The sequence below is a fragment of the Protopterus annectens genome, chromosome 3.part0 (genome assembly GCF_019279795.1).
Source record: "Protopterus annectens isolate FY-2018-M chromosome 3.part0, PAN1.0, whole genome shotgun sequence".
In the NCBI taxonomy this organism is placed as follows: Eukaryota; Metazoa; Chordata; order Ceratodontiformes; family Protopteridae; genus Protopterus; species Protopterus annectens.
In genome coordinates this window covers 102259667-102284166 of record NC_056731.1, presented here as the reverse complement: position 1 = coordinate 102284166, position 24500 = coordinate 102259667, and the positions used below count along the sequence as shown (strand labels likewise).

General features: G+C 38.9%; 1 protein-coding gene across 3 annotated transcripts in view; it reads left to right on the top strand.

Annotated features, from left to right (window-relative positions):
* Window positions 1–24500, top strand: part of RAPGEF5 (Rap guanine nucleotide exchange factor 5) — a 1983710-nt gene that overhangs the window by 450324 nt on the left and 1508886 nt on the right. For all 3 annotated transcript variants that reach the window (XM_044064607.1, XM_044064608.1, XM_044064609.1), the window contains exon 6: window positions 3298–3382. In XM_044064607.1, the coding sequence (XP_043920542.1) occupies window positions 3298–3382 (85 nt within the window). The remainder of the gene's footprint in view (window positions 1–3297; window positions 3383–24500) is intronic.

The following is a 24500-nucleotide window of genomic DNA, read 5'->3' as shown; positions in this document are numbered from 1 at the left end:
TTCTTGCTTTCCTTTGTCTCTCACTGGCCACTATAAATTTCATCACTGGCTTGCTTTCCAGGCTAAGAAAGATCCTGCCTTAAGAGACTTTCTCCACCTCAGAAATACTGGTTATATTTAAATCACTCACTACAAAGACCACAGCCTTCACTGCAACATAAACAGGCCACTTTGTATGGACAGGTTCTTGACACAAAAACTTTCAACTTCTGTAAAAAGCTCCTGTCATTATCAAACAATGTAGTTCAACAAGACTACAAATGGATGGATAGCCATGAATGTATTCCTTAAGTAAGTAGCATAGCCTTCATCAAACCGGAAGGAAAATCCACATACTAAACTTTCCCAGCTGGATGGCTAAGATCTAATATTGGTTACTCAAGTCTACTTGTCTAAGAAGAGGGGCCTATTTAACTAAGAATTCCATTTGCAAAAATATATTCAGTATACATATTAAATCTCTCTCTCTTATACACACACACACACACACACACACACACACACACACACACACACACACACACACACACACACAGAAAAGGAGCCCCTACTTGTAAAATAGGCAACCTCAGTAATCACATGACACACTCACTGATTGAAATTGGAAGTCAAAATATCTGAAAAAAAAAAGTCATAATAGAAATGGATTCATCCATTCATTTTCCCACCACCAAAAGGACCATCAATAAATCAACAAACAACTGCTCAGCAAAAATTAAATCAATAAGAAATCTATAAACTCTCTAAGATCATACTACACACTGTAGTAAACATATAACTTCCCTCCAATCTAAAGCCATTTGACATTCAGCCATTTTAATTTGTGCAGAAGTTATTCACAGACTGACCGTTTACTAAGCTGTAATGCTGACCATCGCTTTTGAAAAAAACAAATTCCCACACTTTGTCAATAGCTCAAAGTGAAGAAAGGATTACTTTTTTTTATTTATTATGTATTTATTTAATTTTGGAAAACATCTTCAAAACTTAAATTGATCACACACCCAGAAACACAGAAAAGTTATTGTGATAAGTAAGATACAGACTGCTGCAAGAAATCAGTCACAGCACACTATTCTTACGAATGAAGCATACCTGTCAATTCCAAAAGAATTAAAGTAGCGCAATAAGAAAGTTATTTGCAAGGTTACCTGGCAGTTTATATTGGAAATAAGTGGAGATATTAAAAATGCTCTGTTTCTCATAATTATGCTGAAAAGTCTTCCAAGGTAAATACAACCTTCTGATTTAGCATGGAACCATACCTCTCAACCTTAGAGCAAGAATTCTGGACAAAGCAAAAAATAAAATTGGGACACAGGCCCAAAAATAGTTATGCATCACAGACACCAGTGAAACAAGTGTAGCTGCAAATATTATACATCACATATAACGTTTCTATCCCATTATTGTCAGTTAAACATTATATGGCTCATCAATCCTGCCTTCATTTGCAACAAAGAAAACCATACTTTGAAATGACAAATCCATTAAAAATAATAAAACATAGTGGCTCCACATCCTGCAACTTCCTACCTGCAAACAACCACAGAGCTTTCACTGAAACTAGGTCTGCTTATTTCCACAGAATGACACCTCTCCCTAATTAAGTCTAATGGTATACAATCTACCAGGATCTGGACTACCTGAAATAAATTAAATTATGGCCTGTAAATTGCAAGTGCACTTTGTTTAATTAAACTACATTTCAAAGCCCACTTGCTGTATTTTTTCAGTAACATCCCAATATCCATTTCCAGGTCATTGGCAGTGGTAGACTTAGCATCCTCCTTATCCCTATAGGACCACACTCATACTGCTAACATTGTCCATTAAATGTAAATATCCATCCACTGTAAATGACAAGAAGCTATGTCTTAAAAAATCTATTTTGGCATTCCTAGTACCCAAGTATCAGGTTTTGAAACAAAGAAACATATTCTCCACAGTTATAAGTCTCTGTTTTAATAACCATCTGCTATTGCAGTACTCCCAACACAAACACACACATACAAACTAAAACCCCCAACATTTAAAAAATAACATTGTGCCCACCTGATTTGCCAGTATTGATGATCCACCAAAGATATGATTACTGTTGTCCAATCTACCACTGCTTAGAACCCACCAATGACAAGACAGTACTGGGTGATTTTTTTGTTTGTCAAAAAAAAAAAAACAATAAACTTTATATGCTACAGTCTCACATTAGTCAATCCATTACTGACCCATTAACCCTAGGCTGCTGTCTCATTCTTAATCCCTGGGACTGCATTACCTTGGATGACTACTTTTAATTCCTAAGCAAAAGACACAGATTGGAAGATGAGGCAAACATCCAGACATTCTTCGAAAATCCATACAGTTGAGAGGTATGATTTCATATTCAATACAACACTCTCCCTGTCAGAAAAGCTGCAATTTAATGAAAGTGTACTTTTCAATGTAGGATGCATTTGTGAGCTAACTTTTTTGTATGTTAGCCTCTTTGTGCATGTGTCTGTGTCTCTCTGCCATGCACACATACACATACACACACACACACACACACACACGCACACACACAGACACACACACACACACACACACACACTTCTACTTTCACGCACACAAACATTCTGCTTTCATGCATGCACTCACTCACACTATACTTCGCTATTAACACAGGTTAAGTGCTTTCTCCTTAAAAGGCAAGGGAAGCAAATCCATAGACGAGTCCCTCTTCAGCAAGAACACACACATTGATTCTTTGGCACTAAATAATGGCGCGAACACACAGACCCTTCTTTGGCGCAAAAAAATCAAAACTAGAAGGATGCTTTGGTGCATGCGCACCGATGTTAGAGTTACAGGTCACAGCCATGAAAAACACAACAAAAAAGTGTTTTGGGGCATGCTTACATCGATGTTGGAATTAGAGGTAGAGGGCCGCATGGCAGAGCTCTGAGGGCCGCAGGTTGGATGCATCTAATTTAAACTGAAAGAAGATCCCAAGAAGAGGAAATTTTAATTGTTACCCTTTGCAAAAGGCTTTCTTGAAGATCAACTCACATGGGGAGTATGTTGCACATCTGTTATATATTGAACATATCAGTTCTGCTTGATTTTTAATAGCCTACAGTTTTTTTTATTACCAAAGGGTTCATGCACACAAACAAAGATATACATTGTCTGTTTAGTTTTTGTTTGCTGTATCAAAATAAACTGTGTTAAGTGCATGACATGGAATCACGTTTTGTTCTTTTACTTTTTATACTGTCTGCTGTAGTCTGTCTGATTTTTATTTATTTTTCTAAGGCCTGCATTAAAAGTAATAGAGGACAAGGTTGAAGTTAATGAAGAGACACTTCAAATCCAGGCACTTGCTCATTTAACAGCTGCGGTAAGTTACAGCGCCTTTTTACATGCGGTTTCATAGTTTGAAGTCTTGAATCAGTATAGGAAGAGTTACTTCCATCATATTTAGTTTACAAAGTGCATGTATCAGAGGGTTGTTGTACAGAAATTTTTTTTAATATATTCACATATTTTCATTACTGATTTGACACATTAAGACCCCATCCCTCTACAGCTATGATGTAGACAATAAGATAATATAATAAGTGCAATGGCAACATAACAGAAGTTCATAGGTTCTGTGAGACAGACTGAAGAAGTGAGTCCCTTTTCTGTTTCAACTTTATCTTTCAAAAAGCTTTGCCTTGGTTGTATCTTGACTACTCGTTTACAAAATTATATGCTGCAGTTGGATAATGGCTCTGAGCTGGTGAGACTTTATCAAGTTTCTGATCCTTTCTACAGTAAAATTAATGTGAAAAAAGTATCTAAATTCTGATAAGCACAGTATTTATGTAAAATATGGTCATATGACAATATTATTTGAAGCCATGGTAAGCGAGAAAATGTATCCTGATTTTCATTTTGAAAATGCATATTTAAATGAATACCGCTGAACAATAATAATGTAATAATGTGATCTAACAATGAAGTCTATCATTATTTTCAGTGCTTCACATATGGCTTTGTGCTCTGCACCAGACTGCCCTATGCAGATAATTATTTTGTTGTTATTGTTAGTGATAGTAGGATGGGCAGTGTGCAGTGTGTGGAAGTGTTGCAAGCTATTCTGGTGTCCGTTGCTGTTTTGTGATGTGGCATCCAGCCCCCCCCCCCCCAACTTTATAAGGAGCAAAGAAAAAAAAAACAAAAGTCCTGTGTTTCTGCTGCCTGGACTTAGTGAGCATAGAAAAGAGCTACAATCCACACATAGAGAGCTAAAGCACTGAAGTCCTGAGTTGGGACTTGTTGAAAAAGTTTTCCTTTTAAACTTTAGTACACTGCTTGATACATTTGTAGCAAGTAGTTGCTGCCGTTTGTGTCACACATGAAGTGCTAAAGCCCTTCAGTTCTGACAGCAAATGCAATACTGGCAATTAATTTCTGAATGCCAGTAATGCACATACACTGACGACAAATCAGTGTCTGCTGGTCACAACCCCAAACAGTTTGCACCTGGAGCTGCTGCCCCTTTCACACCACTCTAGCTATGCTACTGGCTGTGTGCAGCTGTACTGCAGGACCCCTTTCAGTGCCAGAGCAAGTCAAAGGTGTATCTCTTCTCAAAGACAGTAGACACAATTTGATGATATTAAAACTATTGTATATATGCCCACCTGCTTCACTTTCTCCACCAGATTAACCAGCTAGTTCTCCTAGTTCTGTTTTGACCTATTCTTTCCCCATTCATGTTCAATTTTGCATTCCATATCTGACTGGGAGGGGGGAGGTCCCCTTACCATGAACAATTAACTTTTTGATGATCACACGTATTACTAGAGAACAAGAGATGCATGCCTTACTTTGACCATCATCCATGCCAGTAATGTTTTTTTTTCTCAGTTTTTCTCCTTCTTACAGGGGCTGGTTTTGTATGTTGAATGACAGTGTACACAAACACTGTTGGTTCCTCATAATTACTTCCATCGTGTAAAGAAGCTGCCCATCGTGTAAAGAAGCTGCCTTTATGTAGAGCCCAGGTAATACTTTGTGCCCAGGGAACTAGCCTTTTGACCTTCAACAGAGGACATTTATTTAGTGTGTAACTTAACCTCCTACACCTTCCTTATATAGGAGGGCTGGCTACTGGCACCTAGCTCTGTCCCAAATATACATCTTAGAAGATACCAGTGCAAGGTTTGTTACTCAAACACAGGTGATCTACACTACAGAAAAGGCTAAACCCTTTGTGTCACTTGGACCAGTTCATATTGCATATGTTTAACTGTCACTAAAACTAGCTCTGCATTCTCCATTAGTTTCATCTGTTAATGAATAGTTAGACCTTGGAAGCCATGCAGGTTAAATCACCACACTGCCAGGGGACCAACACGGTTCTTATGTCAGATAAGGCTGATTTCACTGCTTAGATAAACCATCTGCCGATCATAACTGAAGTTGTTGGTTTCTAAGCATTTATGGTTTGTGTCTGTTTGGAGTTTTCTAAGACATTATCGTCCTTGATCTGAGATTGGAAATTAGATTTTGCTTCTCTTTAAATTCCATCTCATCCTCAATATTCAAAGAAGTGACTTAGTCAGTGATAGGGATTTTGGTTAGTTTCTCCGTGTTTTTTTTTCATGCTGGCCACCTCAAGAAAGCTAAATGTTTTTTGTTCCTTGCATTCCCTCAGCAGTTCATTAGCATCTTCTGAGAACTACCGTAAGTACTTTAGAACCCAGTTGATGGTTGGCACTTTGTTTTAATAGTCATCTGTCTTAGTATAATGATACCTGACAGCATCTCATAAATTACAGTACATTCATATCATGTTTGACCCCTGGAATGGTGTGGCAAAGATTCAATGCAAATGTGCTTACACATTTTTAATACATGAACAATGCTGGCTGTGGTATAAGTAGTGAGTCCAGAAGACTCCTAATTAATTGGCTTCTGGAAATCTGCATTTTGTTTTACATATTCAGTAGATGCTAACACAGTAGTGATATTTTGTTAACTCAGCTTCAGTAGAAAATTATAACATCATTAACAGCACTGTTCTTGTCATAGCTACTGCTGTGTGACCTTCTGGCGCACAGTGTGCATGATATTACTTGCCAAAAATTATACCAGAGAAAAGGAAAAACGTGTTTTCTTTTTGCTTGTTGGACACATCTTAACACCCTCTCATGTGTTGGGAGCTGCACCCCATCCCCACTCTGTATTAGATCATCTCCTTATGAAAATGGAATCTTGAAGAAGAATGTGATAACTGGATCTGGTGCTTACCCATTCCACGCCATTGACAGGCAGACATCAGTGTCATTCTCTAAATGCAAACCCAGCACCAAACATTTACCATGTAAATTCAGCATGCAGCTGCCTCTATTGCACCCTGTGGTGCACCAGTGCTGAAGGATATGGCAACCCATGCTTACATATTTTCGGTTGGCACCTAACATGCAGATGAGCAGAGGTTGTAATAATCATTGACTCATTATTGAGTCTCCTTGCACCTACATACATTTTTTACCTTGTTTTTTGCCAGATAAATGTCACTTTAATATTGTCACAGTTGTTAAATGTTGCCATTATTTTGATATGTTTATTTATTACAGCCAGTAAGCATAGTCCATTTCCATGAATGCAAGCAAATTCTTTAGCTGACTACATAAGATGTCTATTCCTAAGATAGATTCATAATGTATTTAATGTTTGAAGATGGGTACTTATTTATAAACTGCAACTTTTTTCATGTATTTTTTCACAAACCAAATGAATGTAATATCTGTAAGAAGTATATGCAGTTTCTCAATACAAAAATATTGGTGGAACCATAATAACCTGCAAGTAGTTAGGTTGGGGGAGGTTAGGAGAGATGCCATTCAGAAATAGAGGTTCTGCGTAAAGGGCATAACTTGGCTAAATGTTATTTGGAAAAGAAAATGTTAGAGGCATTATTGTCAAAATTATCATAGTTAGAGAATGGGACAGTTTCCTTTGGAATGACACAATTCTGTGGGCACTGATGATTAAAAATGCATTTGACTGGCAGTGATTGTGCAGAAATGAAGGGCAAACATGATGTCTGGTTATGCCTCTAAGTCTGGGTGTTGTTTATTACATTAGTATGATATTTCTGCTAAGGCTGCTTTCTGTTCCTTTATTTGCACTGGTGTATTTCCTACCACAAATTGTATAATGTACAAATAATGCAAACCTGGGTCACAAATATGTATTATATTGGTTTAGAATTAAAGAACAAATTCATGATGTACATCAGTGAGAAAATGAAGCATTTGTCAATGGTGAATGTATTGGGGATCACTGGTAGTGTTGTGTGAAGGTGCAGTGGAGTCATGGGATGGAACAGGAGGAGTTGACGTCCCGAGAAAGTGTGTCATGCATGGTGGCTTTGCAGTCATTGAAAATAAACTGAAATATTCCTTTAGCCTGTATTTGGTATTGCACCTTGCTATTGGTTATTTCAGTTTATTTTATTGTTTGCAAATATAGTTTAGTGCACTGTTTAATGCAAAAATGGGGAAGCAGTACACAGAAACAGTCTTGATTATTTTGAATCTAGTAGTGAACAGCAATAGCCAAATATAAGCAAAAGGAATATTCCCTTTATTTTATATGTTTAAAAATATAATACATTTTAACTGGAGAAAGCAACATACAGAAATATAGTCCTGAGTGCAGTGCTTGACAAGCACTGCTGTGTTACGTCTGATAGCCTGCAGTCATACCTAGATATAAGCAAGAGAATTATTTCACATTAATGTACTGTGAATACAGTTTGGTGCACTGTTCACTGAAGAAGCATCATACATGGTCTTTGTTGCTTGACAAGTGATGTTTGGAAGTACACAAAAGTGGGAAGTAAAAGCCAGATATAACCAAGAGGAATATTTCAGTTTATGAATGAACTGTCAGATACAATAGTAATAGCAAAGGAATGAAATAAAAAGGCAGCCCTAATAAAGGCATGTTGATGTATTGGAACATATCAGATACGCCAAGAAAGTTAACTTATTTAATGCCTCTGGAATAGATATTTTTGTATATTCTACCATGGAATTTGGAGACTAATGTTAACTTAGGCAGTTGTATATTCTTGGCCATTTATTTAATTATGTAAACATTAGAAGTAATCAACAATTTCATGATGATATATTTCACATCCACATGCTTTGCCTTTTGATAGTGTACGATAGAGGCATGATGCCTTCTTTAATTTTTGCTTATAAATATGCCCTTACTTTCATTTATACTAATCAGTGTTCTAATTGAAAAAAGCAACCAAAAACCGAATAAAAAATACAGTTCCAAGGACCACGAAGGAATGTAAACTTAAAGGTAGAAATTCAAAAGTGACAATGAGAAGTATTGAATCCTGCTAGCAGCAAGGTTGAATGCACATAGATTGTGTTGGAAATTCTGGTAGCTGAAATCATGCTCTAGGAAATGCAGAAAATGATGGGGTTGTATGCAGAGTTGAGTTCATTCTAGGATTAAAATATTTATAGTAGTATATTCCTACAAAGCTACAAATTACCTCAGTGAATCCATGATTTTGAAAGAATGGGGTTGGTTCTATGGGCAGCAGAGGTATGTGTATCACAGCAATGGAGTGGGTGGGGGGCTGCGGCATTGCCTGTAAAATGAAGGTGGCCTGATTTTGAAAGGCACCCTATTGTTGGAGCGTGTTACTCTTCCTTAATGCACTGTATTAAATTATTCACTAGCAGTTTTTATGACATGGGTAATAAATTCATGGTTAGTATCATTACATTGAAAATGAATGTCCCTTTCCCTTTCTTACTTTCAATCTTAAAAGTTTAATTTCCTTGTCCTGTAAAGGACATGCCAGTGTATCCTGTTAGTGTACAAAATATAACATTCGTTTAGTCAGTGGCATAGCTAGGGTGAGGCAAAGGAGGTATCCTCCCCAGGTGCAAAGTATTAGGGGGTGTAATTATGTTATGAACTAAAGCAGTAATTTAGCACTCACTGCATGGCATACAAATGCAAAAAAATAGTTTTGCTACACTTTGAAATTAAAAAAAGTGCATAAATTGGAAAGATTGGACATGACTTACTCCTTAAATTAGAGTGCTAGATCAGAATGGACATTATTTGTTTATTGATTTATTTTGCTGTTCAGCCTAAAGTTAAGTGGGGGCACTAGATTGAAGGGTGTCATGTGGCTACACCTCTCCAGTTAGCTTTTTTTTTCCGAGTGTAACAAAGTAGATCTGAATTCAAGTAGATAAAATTCTTGTCACTGTATATTTAACGAAAACTTGTAAAAATATTAGCTGAGAGCCCCGAAGAGTACATTGTAGGAGCTCAGTCCATGAAGGAAGGCAGGTTTATTGCAGTTGTCATGATGAGTAAATATGGAGAAATTAAATTGTAAGGGGTGTGTTACTGAGTTATGCAAATGGAGTTAAGCAATTTCTAGACTTAGTGCACACTGTGGTTATTGTTCTGTCTTGATTTATTTCCTTAAACGTAGACTGGTTCAGTCTTCTTAGCAGTCTTCAAAATTCCCAAATGTTTTCTCCAGCACCACATAATTTTTCTGGCACACAGCCTATTTGTAGTCCAACTCTCACAGACATATGTTACTACTGAAAAAATATAGCTTTGACTATGCACATCCTTTTGACAATGTGCTGCCTTTGTTCTTTAAAACTCTTTTTACAGATTTGCCATAGTTTTCCTTTCAGAAGGCAAGCATCCTTGATTTTCATGGCTACAGTCACCATCTGCAGAGATCTTTGAACCCATGAAAATTAAATCTGTCTTTGCCTCTTCCTTCCTCCCCATCTGTTTGCAAAGAATTGATAGCATTAGATGACATCTTTTTTGTTAAGCAAGAGGTCGACTTTTGCACATTCTACTTTCACCTTCCAGCAAGTTCTCCAGCTTCACTTTCTACTATTAGAGCGACGTAATCTGCATATCTGAGATTGTTAGTAATGCTGTTGTACCTTCCTACAATCACATTAGTGACCTTGGTGAAGCCATCATTGTGACAGTATAGGAGTTCTACTTTGTACAGCAGAGTGCTGTTTGTAACATCAGTTGAGGTAGGTGGTGCTTGTAAACCAAGGACAGTCAGATTGTAAAAGGTATCCCCTTTTTTGGGCTTCACTATTTATCCCCATGATTCTGTATTCATTATATATCAGCTATTTATGTAGCACTGTTAGCAAAGTCTATCTTTACTTTGAAGATGGCCCTTTCCCACTCTGTTACATGTTTTACAAACTTTAGTTTCCTGGTGTTCTGTTAAAGACATATTTTATCATAATTACAAACACAGCATTTATTCAAATTCATATTCCGACAGACTAGATGTGAATTCAGTCAGTTAAAATGATTGTCACTACCACATACTGGTATTACCTGCCTCATACTTAAAATAGTAGATGTGAACACATTCAGACTGCATTGTAGGAGTCCAGCGCATGATGGAAGGTAGGTTTATTTGCAATTTTCAATATTAATAGGGCCTCAATGAGTTGTATGAAGCATGCCAGTTAAAGAAAAACTCCACCTTCTCCTACAGTTTAACTCAACTCTTAGGTTGCTTTTCTGTTTGCAGTATGATTCCAGTACTGCGTAGGTACCTGAAACCTGCTTGTACTTTATAAAACTTTTCTTTCCTCATTTTGGTATCAAAGAAAAGAAAAGGCCACCCACTTTTTTAAGCTTCACTTTTCACATGGGTTGCAGAGGAATTTGTCTACACCCGCAAGACGTATCATAGACCCAGAGAAATTTGTAATCAGGAGCTTAGGCTGCTATAAACAAGACAGAGAGGTGTGAAACTGTTTTCCCATTGTCTTTACTGCAGAGAGAAAGAGAACTTGCACTGATTCACAGGCATATGAGGCATGTCCATTGAGGAAAATAGAGAGAAATGATTGTAGAGCTTTGTCTAGTGGGAAAGTATGTAATACAATCCCATTAAAATAATTTAAGCTAGAAATTAGTGCCTTTTTTGAAAGGCGGAGAGATTCTGCATGTATTTGCAGCAGTGTTATTAGTGTAAGTGTGATATAGCAAAAGTAAGTGTTTGCTTAAGGTTTCAGGAAGGCATGATACTGAGAATCCCATCAATGACAGAATGCCTACCACTAAATTTGTGCAAGCAGATAATGGTGGACATAAGTTGTATAAACCCAAACTGAGGCAGTTGTTGGAGTTACTACCTACTGTTTGCTAATAAGTGCTGAGGTCTCCCATTATAATTGTTTCTTGATGGGTATTGGAAGAGGTCTGAGATAAGCTTTCTGAAGTGATGTTAGTATTACTGTCCAGGGGAAGTATATGCCTATTATGCATAGACTCTTATTCTTGTTGAATCTGTGTGAGGAAATAAGAATTTCTGCATTTTGGAATGGGGCAGGCATTTACTGAGTGTGGAGATATTATAGATGTTTCATACACTGTGACCAGTCCACCTGCATTTTTTGCATTTCTGTCTAGTCTAAGTATGTTGTACCTTGGATGAAGTATTCATCATCCCTAAGTTTTTGCTTTATACAGGTTTCACTGGCCGCATTGATGTTGGGAGACTAATTGGCTAATCAAGTGAGCAACTCTGGGAATTTATTGCTGATACTTCTGAGGCTTATAATGTAGAGATGTAAGCCAGTGAGGTTAGTCTAGTGATATATGTTAGGGGTAGGAAGTGATTCGGGGACTAAGGATATGAATTGTGAAAGACTGAGTGGAGATTTGAAGGAGATGATGATGGGGATGCGACTATTACTATTTAATTGCAGGTTTTAAGTTGATATTAAAGAGAATAGAGTTTTAGTGGATATTGTTGCGTATATGGAGGCAAATAGGAAGTGTTGAATAGACTGATGACATTGTTAAAGTGGCAGTGGAAGGTGTTATATTGAGTTTATAGCCCAGCTGAGGATAGGTAGTCGGGGCAGAGATCATGGTGATAAGATGTAGGGTGTGATAGCAGTACTAGTGGAAGAATTAAGAGTAGCTGCAGGAGCATCATATTTGGGACTAAGGGAAAATTCTTGATGGTAGTTGAAAAAAGTGAAGATGAAGTAGCACTAGAAATTGGTATATATGGAGGAGGGTTGCGAAGAGGGGTGGTGTGTGGTAAATGAAGATGGGAAAAAGGAGTAGAAAGGAGGACAAGAAGAGTGACAGTGAGTAAATTGAAATGGAGAAGTGAAAAGCATTTTGAGAATATGGAGATTTCTTCAGTAGAGGGGGAATAAGAGTATTGAATTGTATAGTCAAGGCAAGTAGGTAAATGAGAGTGTAAAGTGAAAGAAAGAAAACGTGGGAGGAGTTGCACTTCTGTGTGAGCTAGAGATGTCTGGTAGACTAGTTTCGATAGAGAATGTAGGTGAGGAGGAGTTATATTAAGATATATGTCAGAGTGAAAGCAATGGACTGTTTAACATGTTTAAGAGAAAGTGCGTTGGAAATTGTCTTTAGGTGTATGAGTGCTAATGGGTCTGCTAAAGAGTTAATATGAGTAGTGAGAGGAGTTGGTTTGCAGAAATCGAGAAGGGGAGATTGATTGCAGGGGTCTGGGTGTTATAGAAGGTTTTAAGTTGCTACAGCTGATGATGTAAGAGGATTTGGGATGATTCTGATGGTTACACAAGTTAACTGGGTAGAGAAAGGAGAATAAATATAGATAAAGTATGGGTGGGTAAGATTTGGATAGGGTAGGGAAGAAGAGCGAGTCCAGGGATAGTGAGATCAAATGGAGTGGGACCCTTCCAAGCTTGCCCCAGAATAAAGTACCTCAGAAACAGTCTAGTTGACTCAGAAAACCAGCAAGTGATTTACAGTATTCATGAGTGCTTTTATTCTAAGAAGAAAGAACAGAGCTGTCTTAAAAATAATACTCAGTAAGTCAATAGGGGGAAGCCAAGTTTATGCCCTAAAGGCAAGCAGTTTGTACATACAATATTGTACGCATAAGCTAAGATAGACAAACTCATGATGGATGCATCTTTAATAAACCAATGTATTGTTTCTGTTTGTACTGTGAATATATATTGTACTAATTATCTTTGTGTACTGTCCTCTTACTGATGTGTTTCTCTTCCCTGATGAATTATGTACACCCTTGCATGTTGTAAGTGTTTGATAAACTAAGTACTCCTATATTGTAAATTCTGATAAACTTTGTATTAATTTTATGCTGTTAAACTACTGTATTTGCTGCTAATTGAGATTGAGTAGTGGCTAAAAAGTGATGGACTACAGGCCAGTTCATCTACTTGGTTATCAAATAGTAAATAAAAAAAAAAAATAAGGAAGTCCACCACAGGGCTAGAGAACCCACAGAACTCCTGTTTCAGCTGTAATTAATTAGCTTAACAGAGTAAGTATTACAAAAGAAAAAAAAAACAGTATGCTGACATACACTACCTGACAACAGTGTCTACCAGAGACTGTCTTGGATATTTTCAGCTGCATTTGGGCCAGTTGAACTAATATCACCTTTGTTAGTTATACATCTCTACTGTATAATGAAGGCTTAGAGGCAGCATATACACAGGTTTTGATGTCAGGATTTTAAGACTGATAGAGCCTACAGAGACAGTCTTGCACAATGTCTGCTGCATTTGGGTCAACAGAACTAATGTTCACTCTTTTAGCCAAATAATTGGAGGTTTTGAAGCAGCACATAAACAAGTGTTAGTCAGAATTTTGTTAGGGCTGAAGGCATATTTACCAGTCAGCAAAAGCAACTAGAACAGGATGCCTGCATTCCCTGCAACCCAGAAGAAGATTTGAAAATGGGGTTTAAACTCTACCACATTCTGTATCGCTCAGCTACAAGGTTTGATTTTGCTCTTTATTCTCATAGATCGTAGTGTTTGTTGGCATCTCATCTTGTATCCGAGTTAAACAGAATGCCTTTATTAAACTTGTTTGAAGAAGAATATGCCTTTAGTTTGGGTTTTTATTTCTGTGTATAAATGTTTAATTTTTTATAGGTTTTCTTTTGAAATGTATTAGTCATATGGATGTGTATATCACTGTCATCATTTTGAGGAAATGTGACTTGAAAAGATTGTGCTGATTAAATGGATTAAGATATATTTATGTAGTGTGCTGTGTAGCTACAAAAATGAAATCTCATACTTTTTGACATGCAAGAGTATCATTGGAGCAGTATGTACAGTTGTCATATTTTTAAGTATCCAGGTTGTGAGCTATGTTTTATATTAATTTGACACTTGTACAATCAGTGTAGACATATTTGTGATCAGTCTTTAACAGGATTACCTGACACCTGTAGTTCAGCAACGGTAGGTTCAATACACGACTCAGCTGTATTGATTGATATGCAGTATATCCATTGCATTACAAGTCACTTTGTAATGTTATTGAGTAGGATTAGAATGCAGACTATATTCTTATTATGTTGAGATCAAAGGGATGTCCCATACTGAAAACGCCTGACAGATCTCTGATCCGAGGCTTCACAGAAATGCAGCATGCGTCCTTGACATTATCACTGAATAAATGCATAATGATGTGTAGTTCTTATAATACAGAAAGCCATCCTTTGGAGGTGGAAGGTGCAACTTGTAATAATTTAAAAGAAAATGTTAATTTGGCCACTGCCACTTCTAAGACCCAACAAATTCACGCCCCTTTTCAGTTACATTGAATGTTCCCAGTTGCTCATTGTCTGTGATCCCCTAGTGACACTGATGCATGACTAGCACAAAAGTGTCAATGACTCCTTTAGTGATGTTAAAGGTGTCTAGTCTAGCATGGTCAGCCACTGAAGTGAAGAAGACTGTCCTTTGCAAATTTTAAGTACAGATTTTTCTGACGAATAACTCCTTTACTGTTGATCATTTTTACTGGAGACTGTCCCCGGACAGTTTTGACTGTTTTGGCTACTTATATGCAAACGTGTGCATCTCCATAATAGTTTATTTCCTTGGGATTTTTTTTTTTTTTTTTTGGGGGGGGGGGGGGACTGTCCTGAAAACCAAAGAAGCAACTGCCACTTGAATTTTATTGGTAAAAAAAGTTTTAAAGTTATGTTTCATGGTTTAAATATATATGTGCAGCTTTATTGTCATCTAGTGTACTTCACTGCATATTAATTTATATTTGGGAACATCATAAATCCAATGAAAAAATAACTTCAAAAATATATAGGATTTTTACTTCCATTATAATGGAAACATGAGTGAGATGTATTATAGCTATGTCTTGCAAAGCCAAACCTTAGCAGAAGTCCTATGTAAACTAGAAGTTATGGTTCATGCCAGACTATGATGTTGAACTGCTTGTGAGCCCTATATTTTGTACCTGTGTCTAATAAAATATATTGTGTTCTACTTTGAAACTTCGTTCAAAAACATTGTGAAAATGATTACAGGAAACTTGGCTATATAATGCACTTAAGACTGCTGTTGTACCCCTAGGAATTTCGGTGTGGCTCAGTGGTGAATTTGACTTCAACAAATTATCAGCACATGAAGTTCAGTGATGTCAGCTTTTCAGTCATAAAAATGCACTGGATTTTCATTTGTGATGTCACCTCAACAAATTTGCATTCTGTATAGTTTTTGCACAGCATAGCCTATACGTGCATATAATAGAAAAAGTGAAGTGCAGCATACAAAGCTGTGATAGCGAAATGCCTGTGCATGCCTATGTCTAAGTGGCAGTATCCCAGCCCCTCTTAGAGTTCTTGATACAGCTTTCAAAGAGTTATCTGTTGGCACTTAACGTACACAATATGTCTAGGACTGCCATTCTCTCCTTAGGGATTTTAGTGCAGCTCAACCCTGATTCCGACTGCAGCACATTGCTGTTTTGTTACTCGTGGAACTGTAGGACTGATATCTGCAGTAACATTAACATTGCCTTGTCTGATAGAAGATATAAGAAAAAAAGTTTTTCAGTTACCTTAAAACACTTTTGAACTCACAGAAAAAAGTGCACTCCTGTTTAAACGTACAGTTAAGTCTCATGACTGTCTATTAAAACACAAACTCACAACTTAAAAAATAACTTTCCTAAACAGAAAAATACAATAAAACAACTTTTTAATGTGGAAGTTTTTCCCCCAAAGGGAACTTATCTGCCCAGTAAAGAAACAGCATAAGCTGACTGTCAAGCATTGAAAGCCTGTATAGGCACACTTTCTTCAATGGCAGGGAGCGCTCTGAAGAGTTTGGAGTTCAAACCTGTCACTTTAGTCAGCTCAGCCTGAGATGCCTGATAGTTTGTGTGTATTGAAGGTGCCCTGAAGCTTTTGAAACTGGTCACCTTTTATCATTGGCAGGATAGAACCCATACAGCTAAGGCTACTGCAGCAGTTATCATTTTAACATCTACTGTTTGGTAAGTTTTCTTAAACAACTGTACTTTTTTGAATCTTTAACTCCTTGTATCTACTCCATGTGCTTTGCTTTGGCATGGGATAGCAACATCTGGTTTGAGGTTTAGTGTGTCATCATGCCTTGTTCCACATGTTATATTTTCCCCAGGTCTTGTTTGCACCCATGCCTGCCAGTCATCAAACATCCCTTAATAGAATTTCAGCCTATTCATCTCCTTGTGCCGAGTATACATTCATTGTTGTGTACTAGGCTAAGGACCACTAGGGCCTTTATAAGCCTTGCCATGCAACCAAAATGTATCTCACAAGTTATTGTGTCTTAGGAGTTATTTTAAGGGATGTATATTACTTGAGGCATGATTTAATTGCTGTCTCTGTCCATCAGAGAGATAGGTGTCAGACCAGGGGTGAATTTCCCATCCACTTGTCCAGGTTGCACTTGAATAGGGTGGGTAAGGGCTCTCTTCCATATGGATGAGAAATCTATTTCAGAGAATAGAGAGTCTCTGAGATATGTCCCTGTCCCTCCTACATGTCTTTTTTAAGATGCAAGCAATTTTTAAATCCTTAGAACTAGTAGTGCTAGTGCTGTTTGTTTTTTGTGGATATGCAAAAGGTCCATCAGAGCAGGATCTAAGGATGCCTTCTATACCTGGCATAAATTGCCTCTCACCAGTCTGTAGGAGAAAGACCATTAAGCAATCTGCATAATACATTGTGTTTATGCCCTGTGTTCTTTCTGAGAGGAACGTCTGTGGATATTCCATTCGTTACATGCGCCTGGTCAGGTACAGACTGAAGGAGGTAGTATACACAATGATAGGCCTGATGATGGCTGCATATAGTGGCACGATTACTTCCCTGGATGTAAATGCTATGCCCTTTCTTATAAGTTGAGTGACATAGAATGATTTTCTTACAACCTTAGACACATGTTGGTCAAAAGCATCTACAAGAGTCCCCAAATCCCAGACTACTGTGTCTACTTTTAGGGGTTGTTTTATCAATGTGGCAGTTTTCCCTAGGTGGGCAACTTCTCAAAAGGTACCATTATGCATTTCTTGGCATTGAGGTTTAAGCTGTGGCTTTGGCACCAGTCATTTGTCTGTGTTAGACTTTCCTTTAAAGTATAAGTGTCTTGGGAGATTTTTACGATTGCTTCTAGCTTGCAGTCGTCTTCAAACTTGGTAAGCCAAGTGGTAATCTTGATATTAGCCTTGACTTACAAAACTTAGATGCCAAAGAGGAATGCACCCAGCAAAAAATTGTGGGAAGATCCACTGGTGACCGACCTCTTACAGAGGTGGTCTTTCCAGTTCTAACTTCTGTGTCCTGTCTGTGAACCAGCTTTCTGTCCAGCAAGTTACGTAAGGGTTTATACCTAATTCCGTAAGTTTGTGTACAATGACCAAGTGGGCTATTATATTATATACCTTAGCTAGGCAGTATGCACTGTTTTGTGCTCAACCATTGCCTTGATGACCTCCTCAAAGAAATCCACCAGGTTCAGTAGGCATGACCTGCCTTTGACAAAACCAAACTGGGTTGGATCCAGTGTCTGAAGGTTTCCTATTTCATTGTCCTTTTCCATGATTCCTTTCCATAGCTTTGCTTATGAGACAAATGGGTCTGTAGTTCCTGTGATCCATTGATGGTTCACCCTTGTGCAGCGGGATGACCGCTGCAGTCTTCCATTCATGACATGAAGCCTGTGCAGAGGCTATGGTTGAATAGTGACACCAGTAGTCCTCATAGGTCATATTTTAGACAATTTAGGAGGCATCCAGGGATATCCACAGTGTAGGAGCAAAAGCCATTCTGAGGGAGTGTCATACAGGCAGGCATGAGGGTGCTTTGTACCTCCACTGCATTCTGGCAATGAAAGCCTACCATATAGACTGTAACTCCTTCTTCTGGTTAGGGAACATGTGACCTGCATCACCGTAAGAGCTTAATGCCCTCCTCATGCGAGTGCATGCTGCTATGTACCAGCAAAGAATACTGCTGTATTTGAGGCTTGGTGGATAAATGTGACCCCAGAGATGTCTCACTTTGCATTCCCATCTTCCCTTGAGGGATTGTGGCATTGGCAACCCCAGCCCCCCACTCTGAGGCTTCTAATGGATCACGGGTCACTTGGCCTGTAGTCAGAGCTTTATCCCTCTGTGCCACCAGTGCCGACATGTTATTTCAACTCAGTGTATGGCAACAAGCCTGCACACATTTTCTTGCCTTGCAGGGCAGTTTGACTCATTTTTTGGCAGTTCTCCGCTTCATATTAGATGATTGTACTAACCTCTAAAGTGGCCTCACTGAACTGCTGTGCTGTTCCACAACGCTCTTTTTAATAGGTTTTGTAGGTGAAGGGCAAGTATTGGATTATAATAATATTTTTCTGTAAATACAAAGCATGCGTTCCCAGATGGAAATCCTGAGAAATATACTGCAATCTTGTTTGTGGTTATCTCGAACAGGGTCTCCTTACAATATGATTTAATGCTCTAAACACAGATTTCATGCAGACTCCTCTCTTTGTTTGGCTGCAGAGTCATCCAACCAGCAGTTACAACACAGTCCCTGCCATCCCCTCTCTGTAATGGTCTACAGACACTACTCACATGTACAACTCCAAGACTTCTGTTACACGATCAGCCTCACTGGTCACACATACAGTAAATGCATTAATCTCAGCTTTGAGAATGCTCTGCACACAAAGTAGGAACCGTCTGCAAGCAGAGAACTTAACTTGCTATAACAACTGATCTTACTGCTTTTCTGTCATAATAATAATATGGCATAGATCATCTAACCATGGCCTATTACTGTGTGTTTAGGTTAAAAGGGAGACTACAGTCTAACATCATACCATCTCACTTCCAATTCATAATTCCCATTCATTTTAATTGGAAGATATACCAGTAATTATTTTTTTTGCACAGTTAATGTACTAATAGAATAATTGTCAAGAGTTGTAATAGTGGGATTGTATTTTTTTTATTTTAAAGTTGTAATCCTACCAATTTTAAAATAAAAAATTGATGTATAACATTGATTATATTGTCACTGATTGTTTTGGCCATTTCCCACAGGACTGAAATAAAAATAACCTGTACTTAAATAGTTGAGACACTTTCATTCAGTCATCTAATCCTTTGCACTGAGCTGGGTGAGGTGGAAAAGAAGTCAGTGTGTCACCATTACCTAATGCTGGGATGACATGCAAGGAGAATGCAGAGTCCTTCATTTTCTCATAGGTTCATAGGTGTTTACTAGGCTAATGACCACAAGGGCCTTTTTAAGCTTAGCCATGCAGCCCAAATCTCTGACACGTCCTGATACCTTTGATAAGTGTAAGCATGGGGCCTGGGAGATGAACCATTTACAGGTTACGTGTGTCTATTAGAGACATAGGTGCCAAACCAGGGATGGATTTCCAATTTCCCATCCAGTTGTCCAAGTTGCAGTTGAATTGGGTTAGGGAGGAATTCTGCTTCACATGGATGGGGAGCCTGTTCCATTGATGGGGTAGTCTCTCGGATATATACCTGTCTCTCCAGCAGGTCCCGTTTATTTCACAGGCAAGGTTTAAGTCTTTAGAATGGGTAATTCTGGTGCTGTTTGTTTTGTGGATATGCAGGAGGTCCATCAGAGTGGGGTCTGACAATGCCCTGTATGCCAGGCATAGATCTCCCCTCAAAAGCCTGTAGGAGACGGAATACACCGATAGAACCTTGAGGCAGTCTGCATAGGACATTTTATGTTTTAGTGAGGAACCTATGTGGATGCTCCAATTGTCTGATATGCCTGGTTAGGTACATACCAAAGGGGGCATTGTACTCAATGATAGGTCTGATGAATGCTGAATACAGTGGAACAATGACTTCCTTGGACTTAGATGCCGTACCTTTGTTTATAAGCTGCGTAACATAGAATGATTTCCTCACCACTGTAAACACAAGATGGCCAAAGCCTAGTTTACTATCTATGTATGTCCCCATGTTCCTGACTACTGGGTCAGCTCTAAGAAGTGTGTTGTCAGTATGAAAGTTACCAGGGATGGATGACTTCCCAAAGGATACAGTTATGCATTTCTTGCATTTAGCGTTAGTCCATGGCTCTGACACCAGTGACGGCTCTTAATTTGCAAATTTAGTCAGCCAGAGACCACTGACATTGGCCATGACTTCTGAGAAGTAAATGCCAAAAAGGAGCAGTCCAAGCACCTGAACCCTGAGGGACTCCACTTGTGAATGAAGTGAACTCTCAAATTCTAACTTCCTGGGTCCTGTCTGTGAGCCAGTTGGCTACCCACCAGGTGACATACAGGTTTATACCTAACCTCTTGAGTTTGTCAACAATGCCCGAATGTGGTATTGTGTCAAATGCCTTGGCCATGTCAAGGTAGGCAGTGTGAACGATTTTGCCCTCTTACATTGCTTTGGTGACCTTCTCAAAGAAGACCAACAGATTGAGTAGTCATGCTCTACCCTTGACTAAACAAAACTGGGTTGGGTCTAGTGTCTGGAGGTTTACTACATCTCTGTTTATCATCTCCATGATAATTCTTTCCATGGCTTAAATATAAGACTAGTAGGTCTGTAGTTTCCAGGATCTTTAGAGGGTCCACCTTTGTGTAGAGGAATGACTGTTGCCTTTCTCCATTTATGAGGCATGAAGCCTGTTTGGAGGGTACAGTTAAATAGTAATTCCAGAGGTCCTGATAGGTCATGTTTCTTGCTATTTAGACAGCATCCTGGGATATTGCTGGGCCCATTGATGCAGTGCTCTTGGTCTTAGAGAGAGCATTAAGGACCTGTTCCCTAGTGATAGTAGAGGGAGTAATATTTGATATTTCCTGAGGGAAGGTTGAGGGGGAGAGAGTGGTAAAGTTGAAGCTGAATTTATCAGCCAGGAGGTTTGCTATAGTAGAGGTGGCTCCATTTACAATGAGATCTGCACACAATTGTGTATTGCCTTTGAATTTGCGGACATAGCTAAAGAATGTTCTCCCTCACAATAAAGAAACCTTGTGTGAAATGTAAAAGTACAAATATAATGGAAATACATTGTTGTCCCACTGCAGTTTCTACCCCTTCCCACCCGTCAACCCCTTTTAAAGTTATCCATTGGTTGTCCAGTGCAACTTTATTCACAATCTGCAGTGTGGTATTGTCTGGTATCCCAAACACAGCTGTCAGTCTCTGAAATAAAGGAAACCATATTTTGCTAACTAGTCTTGTATTATAGCTGTTAAGAGTCTCAGTATTTACTGCAGTTCTTTTCTTCTTCCACATTCTGACATTTAGAATTACAATGAGGGAGGAAATTTCCTAGTGACAACAGTCCCATAAGTGACACTGGTAAGCATCCATTTTGCCAGTACGAAGTCATTAAAATAAGAGACCAGAAAGTCTGTGAAATAAGGGACTGCATTCTTAAAGATATTATAGTTGAGGTAATACACTACCCCATGCACTTATTGCTGTGCACAATTTCAAGTCGGACCTTCCTGACTTCTCAATCCGCATAGGCAAATTAAAAAAAAAAAAAGATTCTAAAACACAGATTCCCACCATTGTAATGTAACACTTTTAAGATATACATTGGCATAATTTAGTGCACACTTCCAAAGGCAGTGCCTATTGAAGGCAATGGTCCTTTGTGACATAAGAAGAGCTCCCCATTATGTAGTCAGTGTAACAGTAAGCATTACATAGGGGGTAAGCTTGCAGTTACATTGCTGACATACAGCTGGAGCTGGTCTGAGGTGGGCAATGTTTTCATCACTGTGGGCAATGGCATGGCTGCATTTAATTGCTAGCTGTTCACTTTCTATACAGTGGATAACTAAAGTAAGTGTTTTTCAGTATAAGTGGAGTATGCTTTAGGAGTTCAGTACCACGGCATGCCTTTCATACATGAAATATTGTGACCGACATACAGCTAGTACTATGGAGTATATGTATTCCACTGGGGGGGGGGGGGGGGGCTCTGCGTTAAGATCAGCTTTCTTTGACTTGTACCAAAAACAGGAAATGGGATTTAGAAACAGACTATGCATATGAATACCATTAGTTGTCCATGGCATGGCTTTCACTTCGTAAAGCAGCAGTCCTTTTGCAATATTTAGAATAAGGTTAGATGTACTTTGTCCACCACTCTGACTTTGCATTCCACACCTCTTGTTTTTCATGCTACCATCTCTCAATAAGATTACTTTTTCTGTGCATCTTCTGTAAATATAGTCTCCTTTCTCCACAAGGTGCATTGTTTTGCACTTTCACGTGTTAGTGCTACTTGTAAGGTGATAAACTTCAGTCCAGTTATCCAAACTTGTCAGTTCTGACTGTGTCCTGTGCATCATCTCTGTTGCATTTCTTTGTCACATGCAAATGGCTAATACCTTCTAAATCCTAACAATTCTCTCTGGAGGCATCATAGCCCATTTTGTAAAAATAAAGCTTGTTGGTGAGATATAACTTTTTTCATGCCTTAAGACCAGGCAGAGTTTTATAAACAAAACATTGTGGTAAACTGTATATGAGTGGCCACCAGGTCCAGAATTCAGTGTGAGGTAAACGTATCTCCGAACACCATCATACTATGTGACTTCAACTACCCTAATATAGACTGGGAACACTACTCAAGCCCAAACACTCTAGCCCAAAAGTTCCTGGAATTCATAAACTCAAATGCCATGGAACAACTAGTCACCATCCCCACAAGAGGAGAAAACATACTTGATCTCATCATCACGAACATGGGAGCACAATGTTCAACACCGGAAGTATACCCCTCACTGGTGAGATCAGATCACAAACTAATCTCGCTGGAGGTCCTCGTCCCGCCCCCACCAAATAAAAAGACCACAGTAAAGAACTTCTCGAAAGCCGACTTCACACTTCTAAAGACTAGTGTGGTCTCCTTTAAGGCCCCCGAGCCGGCGGTAAACATTACTCAAACCGCTGAATCACTTACAAATGCCTTCGACCAGCACCTGCAGGGCTGCATTGATCAGGCAATCCCAAGCAAAACAAAGACTCTTTGTACCAAAGGCAAGCGTCCAGTCTGGTGGACCCCAGCCATAAACAAGCTCTACAACAAAAAGAGAAAGCTACTACAAGATAGAGCAAAATCCTTAAAAGGTAAGACACCGCTGATCACTATAAGTAAAAAGCTAAGAGCTCTCATAAAATCATCCAAAGCTAATTTTGAGAGAAAAATAGTGAAGGACTCTAAAGACAACCATAAGGCATTCTTTAGCTATGTCAGAAACCTAGGAGGAAACTCCCAGATATGTTCAGAATTAGTTCAAAATGATGTGAAGATTACTGATCCTACAGACATTGCCAACATACTGGCTGACAGGTTCAGTGCAAACTTCTCCCCCCCTAAAGGAGAGATATCTATACCAAATGATTGTAGCCCCCCAAACATCTCTAACGCCCAGGTGAGAACTGCTCTCTCCAAGGCAAAGAACACAGCATCCATGGGACCTGATGGTGTCCCCGGCTGTGTGCTCCATGAACTCAACGAGGAATTAAACCCACAGTTAGGACAGCTGTTTAATCTTAGTCTCACCTCCGGATATGTACCCAGGGAGTGGCGCACAGCGACTGTGGTCCCACTCCACAAAGGCGGTGCCTCCACCGACCCTGGAAATTACCGTCCCATTAGCTTGACAAGCCTTATCTGCAAAGCCATGGAGAGGATCATAATGGATCTCATAAATAAAGACATAGGGAATTTGCAGACTTTGGATCCAACCCAGTTTGGCTTTGTCAAAGGCAGATCATGCCTTTTAAACCTGGTTGACTTTTTTGAAACAGTCACCAAGGCCATTGACTAGGGAAAGACAGTCCATACAGCCTACCTAGACCTGGCGAAGGCTTTCGATACAATACCCCACTCGGGTATCATTGAAAAACTCATCAACTTAAATGTAAACCCATACATTACAAGATGGGTTGCAAACTGGCTGAGTGACAGAACCCACAGGGTCAGAGTTGCTGGCGCCATGTCAGACTCAAAGCCTGTCACAAGTGGTGTCCCACAGGGCTCAGTCCTGGGCCCACTCTTGTTTGGCATCTACTTTTCTGAAGTACAAGCAAACACAGGA